The 8,716-nt window shown below is 42.5% G+C and overlaps 1 protein-coding gene across 1 annotated transcript; it reads right to left on the bottom strand.

The window, feature by feature from the left end:
- Positions 1 to 2,461: 2,461 nt before the first annotated feature.
- LOC114562220 (protein ELFN1) lies at positions 2,462 to 8,170 on the bottom strand. The gene is made up of 4 exons (XM_028588566.1): positions 7,935 to 8,170; positions 7,695 to 7,848; positions 6,440 to 6,606; positions 2,462 to 4,577 (listed from the first exon to the last, which is right to left on the bottom strand). Exons 1-4 carry the CDS (start codon positions 8,168 to 8,170, stop codon positions 2,462 to 2,464), a joined length of 2,673 nt encoding a protein of 890 aa, XP_028444367.1.
- Between the last annotated feature and the right edge of the window lie 546 nt (positions 8,171 to 8,716).

Here is an 8,716-nt window from a genome sequence, read left to right as displayed (position 1 = left end):
AAAGCGTTGTGGATGCGATTCAAATTACAAATTGTTTGTCAATTCTGTGAATACTACAAGCTTGTTAAATTCTAAATCCACTGAATTTGAAATATCCTTGACTCCGTACCTGGTTTACATGTGTTGTTGTAGCACAGTTCTGTATGAAATAAACAGCAGTATTTTCTCCTCTTTTCAGCCTCCAGTATTTAGAGCCTGCAGATATACATATAGTCTCTTTTCAACACACTAGTGATACTTATCACATTTTACTACAGCACTTCTAATATCAAGAACTTTTTTCAGTTGAAACCCTTTAATAAGGCAAAACCCCATTGCTATTTCAATAGATGTCTGCAGTGGCAATTTTGGGCTTATTATGGACAACATTTGGTTCATTTGGTGACACAATTAGTGTAATGAAAGTCGTCCATGAGAATCTGCCCTGAGTGGTCAGATTTTGATCTGAAAAAAGACGAATACTTATTTATATCCAATTCTGGAACACAAGTGGCCATCTGAGAAACGTTCTCTATCAGACAGATGAGGACACTGTTTGAATACAGCTTCTACATCACAAACAGAAAATTTCAGCTGCTAAACAGTATCATTTCTCAAAGAATACATTCATCTGTGTGTGTGGTTATGTGAGCATGAGTACACTTGAATGTGTAAGCATGTGCTGGAGTTGTAACTGTAAGGGTGATGGTGGCTAAATAGCTAGGACCGGGTCAGGGGTGTTAAGGGTCAATTTACTACCACAGTACTTTGGTCTTAGAAATGATTGGAGGATAGAAGGGGAGCAGTGAGCCAATGGGGTGGATTGTTTTGTGCAAATTGTTGTTCTGTTTGGCAAACTGATGTGTATAGATGTAAAGGAGAAGAGGTCTGTAAATAGTATTTAAAATCATTTCAAATACGTCTGTGATTTATCAAGTTGGCACAATGGCACCACAGTGGAACCAGATGAATCCAAAAGATAACAAGTGTAAACCTGGGAGATGGGAGGAGCAGGAAAAGATGAATTGTTGATAAAACACAGTGGAGCTACAGTGTATCGGGAAGGAAGCTGAGAGTTTTAGGTCTTTTCCTATGAGTCGTTTTTTGATTTTGAACAGTGCAGATATGTTTCCCCTGTGGGAATTGAAGACATTCATTTGAAGATTAGAATTTTTTTTGTTCGATTTCAAAATCAAAAACGTACCCTTGTAAGTGAGCAGGTAGGTAACTAACGTGGGATTCTGGCTTCTGAAAAGTCTGAAAGATTTCAAAACTATGTTGTACAAACAAAACAGTCACCTCTGTTGCAAATATAGAACTTCTCTCTCTCATCTGTACAGCGTTCCATCTTTAGGAGGATGAGGAGCAGGTGTAGCGGCGGGGTTCACCAAGAGAAAAGACGGGCTTGTTTTTGGCTCAGCAGAGAGCACATTCCTCTTGGTAGAAAAGAAGAACTCAAATGTCTTGTCCATCATACCGTTTGTCTCTGTTGGTGTGCACTTCTCATCCGAGATGTTCAAAACAGTCAAAACACAGTCACACGACAGAGCCATGCCATATTAAAAGAATAGAATATTAATGATGAGGAGCATAGGAATAATAATAAGTAATGTAATAAGAATAATTAATAGTAATAACATATCATTCTAGGTTGTTTTTTTTTTAATTCTGTATATAAAAACAGTGGCGGGGAGAAGTTGGTACACAGTAGGGCTCTATTTTCCCTCCTTGGTTGATTTGGCACATTCTACTCATTCGCTGGTGAGAGCTGCCAACTCATTCTCAGCACAATTCAATATTACTGTTGCCTGGTGACCCATCCGGAAGTTGTTGTCATTTTGATGTTTATAAATCTCTAAATCACAGCAAATCTTTCAACAGGTCTTTTTTTTCGAAGCAGCATCGCAGGGCGCGATGCAAAAACAACCTCCTCCAGCAAAGCAAAATCTTATTCAAACTGTGGTAATAACAACAGATGAGGCTAATCTGCCGTGGTCAGGTTTGATGAATGACAGTCTCAAGGCAGATTAAAAGCGTAGCCAGGCTGTTCAGGATGGGTTGCCCGGCAACATTTAAGGTTTCTGCTCTTAATGTTGATTTTTTTCTCTTTTTTTTTTCTTCGTTCAAAACTTAGTACAAATAGCTACATAAGTCTGAGCTATAATGTTTGTTACATTACAAAAAGTAACTCAGTCTCTCTATAAGTAATGATTTTTGTTGTTCAAGATAATATATTAGTTTGGTCCTTCATGTTCTCAGAAGCAAAGGCTTGGTTTGTGTAAAGTGTGTGTACATAGATGTATGTGTGAAGTTGGATTCTGTAGATCCTGTAAGTTTTGTGTGTGTGTGTGTGTGTGTGTGTGTGTGTGTGTGTATTTACAAGTCATTTTTGTCATCTGTATAAATATGTTATGGGTGCAGTGTTGTTATGCAGTGTTGTTATTCTCCATCTTCAAAGTGTTTGGGGTCTCCAGATGTGGGATCAGGTCTTCTGCTGGGCGGACACACCTTTCCAGTAGTCCAGTATGTCGTGAAGATCCTCATCCTTGGCAAACTGAACCTTTCGCCTCAGAGCGTGTCCGGCTGCCACGTATCCTTCGTCCTCCATGGACGCCTGCCGGTGCCTCTTCCGGTGCAGTTTGAACCTCTCCCACAGCCCCAGGGTCGGGGTGCAGAGCAGCCCTTCGTCCTCCTCGTCTTCGTCTGGGCTGGAGCAGTAGCTGAGGTTGTGGTACTGGGGTGAGAGCGGGTAGTGTGGCGAGAGCTGGGAGTAGGCCAGTTCCCGCTGCTTGGCCTGCCTGTTGAGGGTGAGGGGGTCTAACATGGAGGGCTTACGGCCCCCTGGGTGGTGGTGGAGCTCCTGCAGGATCTGGGGGTGGTGCTGCATCTCCTGGAGGTGCTGCTGGGAGCCGGGATAGGAGTGACGGTGTTCATTGTACTGGCGGATTCTCTGGGCTTCAGCTCGTAGGATGGCCGCTGCCGGGTTGACTGTACGAATGGCCTCTCCTCCCCCGCCTCCCCTTTCCCCTCTCTCCCCGGGCGAGGTCCTCTCGATATAGCGGGTCTCTGACGAGTGGTAGCCTCCCTCGGAGCGGAATGAGCGAGGGCTCCGGGCAGAGCCAGGAGAAGAGGAGGTGCTGGGCCTTTTGGAGGCCGGAGGTGCCTCCACGCTGTGGTGTCGCTGCAGAGAATGATGATAGCTTCTCCCCCTGTCTTCTCGCCCTCCTCTTCCTCCCTTGTACACCGGGGAGAGGAACTCACTTCCTCTTTCTCTCTCTCCTTGCTCCGAGAGAAGCACCAGCTGTGGCTCTGCAGTAGAAACAGCCCCTCCTCCTGCAGAAGAGGGGGATTTGATCCCCTGTTGAAAGGAGGTAGACTCAGATTTCAGAGCATCTATACAGTTGTTGATGATCTGGTTCACTTTATCAACTTCTTTAGCGATGGTTGAGATCTCTGCTACTGAACCCTGGGGATTTGCTTGTGGTGACATCTCTCTTTCTCGCTCTCGTTCTCGTTCTCGTTCTCGTTCTCGTTCTCTCTCCCTTTCAATGCCAGGCCCTCTCACCTCCATGTAGTTAAGTTTAGCAGGCTTGTGCACCGGTGTTTCTGTCACCTCCTGCAGCTTGTATGGATCAATCTCACCACCCTGAGGAAGGTAGGGCATTCTGGACAGACTGTCCCCAGCACCAAGCTTCTGGGAAACAGATCCTCCACTACCTCCCTCTATACCCTCTTCTCCACCATACTTGAGCTCTATCAGAGTCCTTTGGATCCTGCTCATCTTCCTCTCCTTCTCCTGCATGATCCTCTTCTTCCTCAGGCAGTGGACAACTAGGCCAAGGAAGAGTAACATGCCAAACAAACAGCCCAAAATCGTCATAATGTAGTGGGTGGCTGACGACTGATTGGCTATCCTCTCAGCCCCAGCCCGGCGGCCAGTGGAGATGGTCAGACAGGTGTGGTTAAACCGCAGGGAGTTTCGTATAGAAGCCACACAGTACCTGTAGTCGATGTTAGGTTTTAAGTTCTTGAGCTCAATATCTTCTCTTTGATTTTTCAGATTCTGGATATCTGTGAAGAAGCTGTTGTTATAAAGCACCAGGATGTACATTTTCCTGTACGGATGGGGAATTTGAACCGTAATCACGGCACTTGAATGTCGCATCTGCTTTAGCGTCATGATGGGATTGGGGTCAGAGAAAATGGGGCTTAAACTAATTACATCATCAGGAGGGGTCCCTGAAGCACAATCGTCCAATCCGCAGGGAGAGGCAAAATCTGAGGGGGGGGTGGTGGAATCATGCGGGCTAATAACATAAAAGGATGTCACGCTACTACCGTCTTCTGTGCATACCTGACTGAGCGCGTTCAGTGCGTTGCGCAGGGCAGGCATGCGGGGGTTCTGGCTCAGGAGGGTGTAGCCGGAAAATCCTGGAGGAGAGTCGCACACCATCCTCTCACTGGTCCTGTTGGGGAAGGCTGAGAGCCAGCGCACAAAACCCAGCAGCTCACAAGAGCAGTGGAAGGGGTTGGTGTAAAGTTCACAAGTGGTCAGCTTAGAGAGTCCAGAGAACAAACTGCCATCCAGCACCTGGATCCTGAAAAGACACAAAGGGAAAATACAGAGATTTGGGAACTGTATCCTCATACAGAGTCACATAGCTGAATACCAACACATCCTCATACCTAAACGACATTATAGGTTGATTTCCAAAGACTCCCAAAACGTCACATACAACCGTTCTATTTACTGCCGCACGGTGGCGGTTAATCATATGACCGTTCTATTTAATGTAACGGGTTTTAAACACATAGTAAACATTGTGAAATGGAACTAGTTAAGTCTAGGCAACAAAAATACTCAATTCAGGGATTGGCCTAAATTGAGTCAGGTAAAACTACTAAAATGAGGACGTAACTTGCGTCACAAACGTCATTGCGTCACGGACTTAGGTCCATAAAACTCTGTTAATTTCAAAATGACAGTTGACTTTTATTTTAACATGGGACACAAACTCCTTACGCGGAATTTGGTGCTCTTATACTTTGTCACTTAACTTCCTCGTTTGCTCTCGCGATAATTACTACAGCTGGAGAGATCGCTGACTAACAAGAAACATAATTGTGCGGCCGTTTTCGTTTTCTAGGTGAGGACGGTCTGCTAAATACAGTATCAACAATCTGCTACACTGATTTAGCATCGCACTTCTGTAATACTGTAAGACTCATAATGGTCATATTCTTCTCTCTTGTCAACACCTGACTTCTACATTACCCACAATGCAACTCAATCGCCAGCAGTTAAGTCTGAGATTTGGGAGATGTACTAGTATCTGCTAATGTGGCCTTGAGTCAAAATGAGGAGTGTGGTACAGAGGTTTGGTGCGCTCACTTCTTTCTAACTACACAACCCCAGATCTTCCCACTCCAAACCTAGTCTTCAGCGCCCTCAAGTTATGTCACTTGAGGGGGCTGAAGATTATGAGTTTGATCAGACTTTGCACAGCTCCCTCCGGAGCCACAAAAGGCTTTATATTTTCTGAACTCTTTCACATATGCAGTAGTACTCCTTAACACCTGTAAACAGACTTTGATGTGTAACAACTGCAGGCCTACCCTATAAATGCACTTGTTATTCAGTCTTCTTGTACTTCAGTTTTAGGTCTTAAACATTTCCCAAAACACCTTTCAACAAGCCCCAAAGAGCAGTTAAACATCTTCCATTTTGCTGTTGCTTTTTATATTCAAGTTAAGAGATCAATACCACTTACGGTACAGACCAAGACAGTTATTCCCACTGAGAAAAGTATCTCAACTTTTATTAAAAAAAGGTGGCTTGTTGCAGCATTGCATCATAGTTTACTGAGGATACGGTAAGTGAGAGAGAAAAATGGTATCTCTGCATCTTCTGCAATGCTTTTTTCCCAGTTTATCAGCAAAACATCAGTGCTAATTGGTGAATTTAGAAAACAGCCATTATTATTGTCTATGACACCAAGCCTGACATTTAACATTGATGTTTAAGGAACTTACTATATTCTACCTAGAAACAGTTAGATAGATAGATAAATAGATAGATAGATTTTTATTGATCCCAAAAATGGGAAATTACAGTGTTACAGCAGCAAAATACATTACACACCAATGAACGACAAATTAGGAACCCAGAAAAACAAGTCAGATTGCCAGTAGCCTTTTTTTAAGTTCTTTGCGTTGAGTTCTTCTTTCATATCATGTCAGTATCAAACGACAAAACTGCTACAGTTTAGAGAACCGATTCATCGTGAAATTGTTTAGTCTATAAAATGGTCATATATTTTCAAATTGCTTCTTTTGCCCAATCAATTACGATTGAATTCCTTTCTAACAATTATCTAATTGATTAATCAACTAACTGTTTAGTTATGTCATGTTTTCTCTCTCTCTCTCATTAGACACATACACAGACCCAGGTCAATACCTGTTCATGGAGAGGTCTATATTCTCTATGTTGGGGCATTCCCAGAAGGTGTTGGGTGTAACAGTCTCGATGAGGTTGGCTTGCAGGTAGAGATACTGCAGCTTGCCCAGACCTCGCAGCATCCCCTCTGTCAGGTTCCTCAACTTGTTAAAACCCATCTGGAGAACCTGGGGAGACGAAGACAAGTGGGATTATTCTAATCTCTGAAGAGCCGGCCTGCGCCAGGCATCACACACGACAAGCTGGAAACATGCAGAACAAACAGACAACGGTTCAGTACAATTCATGTTTCACATGGTGATCTAAGCCTCTATGCTGTGCTCAATTTACTAAGATCTTTCTTGTTCACATTTTACCTCCTGGCCCAGCTCCAGCAGCTGCTTGATGTGTAAGCATGCCAGCTCATTATGGCTGCGTTCAGCTCAGTTTGGTGAAAACACTTTTGCCTGAATGTTTCTGAAAGCTATAATGAGCGGGTTTTGTCTTGTGTGCCTGTGTGTCCATCTGTGTGTATAATACTGGGAAAATTTAGATCCTTTACCACAGTGTGAAAATACTCCCTTTTGATTACAGTTAAAAGTCCTTCATTCATAATTATAATCATCAGCAAAATGTACTTGAATAATCAAAGTGAAGGTACTCATTATGAAGAATTTAAAAATGTTTCAGTGCCAAATGCATACCTTACTTTGAGAAATAAATGTTGAAATAAAATTACAAAAAAAAAACAAGTTCTCAAATATTAAATATTACATGCAATAAAATGTGTTGAAATTTGATACCCAGCATTAATATATATATATATATATATATATATATATATATATATATATAGGCTAATAATCCAATTATATATATACAGTATGTATATATTACATAATTGGATTATTAGCCTTCTAATGCATTAATGGGTAAGCTGCATTTTAATATCACAGCTGGTTAAACTGGAGTTAATTTTAACTATAGTACATACTGTCAGGTAGTTAATCTGTAAGAATTGATCACATTTTATGCCACTCAAATCTTTTGTGTGTAAAACATTAACTATACTGTAACATTATCAAACACTGTAACTCTGAAATGAATCTATATGGGGAAATATTTCCCCATGAAATGTAATGTAGGAGTAAAGTAACATACTGTAAGTGTAACATACCCAAATCCCTTAAAATTGACTTGATAAATGCACTTTTCTCCATTGTGTGTATGTGCATCTATAAATATGAGTATAAAAGTACATTCTGTCATTGCTCACCTGCAGGTTGAATTGTGCTGAGAACGCTCCGTCTTCCACATAGCTGATATCGTTCTTGGTGAGGTTCAGATAGGTGAGGTTGCCAAAGCGACTGAGTGAAGAAAAATGGACCGACCGAATCTTGTTCTCATTCAGCCTCAGATCCACAATAGTGCTGTTGAGAGAAGTGTGAATGCTGTAGATGTTTGACAAAGAGGCAAAATAATATTGACAAATATTTTTATTGTTAAGTTTCCTTACCTGTTAATGTGGGAGGGGATGGTCTCATACGGCGGCTGGTTCATACTGCAGATAGCCAGCCACACAAAGCCTTTCTCGCCTTCGATAAGCCAGCAGTCAGCTGTTACCATTGGCAACCGCATTATTGACAGCAGGGTGAGCCAACAGAGGAAGGAGCTGGCTGTGGACAGGACCACTGATGAAGAACCTCCAGTCACGTTATGTCTCTGCCGTCCCTGTCCTGTCCTCCCGGCCATTTGGGATGTCGTCACAATATCCATTGGAGAAAGCCGAGCAGAGATGCTTGCCATCTAACATTTATTCATGCAGGCTAGTGCCATTTGAAAGGGAGTGAGGGCTTGTTTTGTACAGTAATATCTCAGTGTGTGGTGACTTGGTATTGCCTTTTTTGTCAGATTTGTGTCTGTACTGCTTGAAGTGTAGTCACAGCATTGTAAAATGTGGTTCTCCTTAGCTTGTCTTGTGTCTTAACAGCAAATTGAAGTTTCAGTTGTGTGAAGAATTAAGGATTTATTATAGTAGAAATGAGCCAGGCATAGGATGTATCACTTTATTGGCAGTATGTGTGTCTAGGTAAACTGTATCAATTGTTTAATTAGGGGGTCGCATTTGATTTGTTGTGTATAAATTGGCAAGAGGAAGTCGTCCTGGTGCCAGATTGGCTGGTACTCATGTCTTCTGTGGCCATCTGCATCTCTGATTGGACAAGCACCTCTTTTCTTTCTTCCTCATTGCTTGCTGCTCTGTATTTGGTGTGAGAACTTGTCCCTGGAGGGAAAGGG

This window comes from Perca flavescens, chromosome 2 (assembly GCF_004354835.1).
Source record: "Perca flavescens isolate YP-PL-M2 chromosome 2, PFLA_1.0, whole genome shotgun sequence".
In the NCBI taxonomy this organism is placed as follows: Eukaryota; Metazoa; Chordata; class Actinopteri; order Perciformes; family Percidae; genus Perca; species Perca flavescens.
The sequence above is the reverse complement of the archived record's forward strand: the minus strand, read 5'-3'. Positions and strand labels throughout refer to the sequence as shown.

What these genes read in the sequence shown, in the direction of transcription:
- LOC114562220 (XM_028588566.1), bottom strand. Translation starts at nt 8,170, where the DNA reads ATGGCCGGGAGGACAGGACAGGGACGGCAGAGACATAACGTGACTGGA. An exon ending in ATCCCCTCCCACATTAACAG is followed by an intron (nt 7,849 to 7,934) that starts GTAAGGAAACTT and finishes TTCTCTCAACAG; the next exon opens with CACTATTGTGGATCTGAGGC. An exon ending in CAGCACAATTCAACCTGCAG is followed by an intron (nt 6,607 to 7,694) that starts GTGAGCAATGAC and finishes TCGTCTCCCCAG; the next exon opens with GTTCTCCAGATGGGTTTTAA.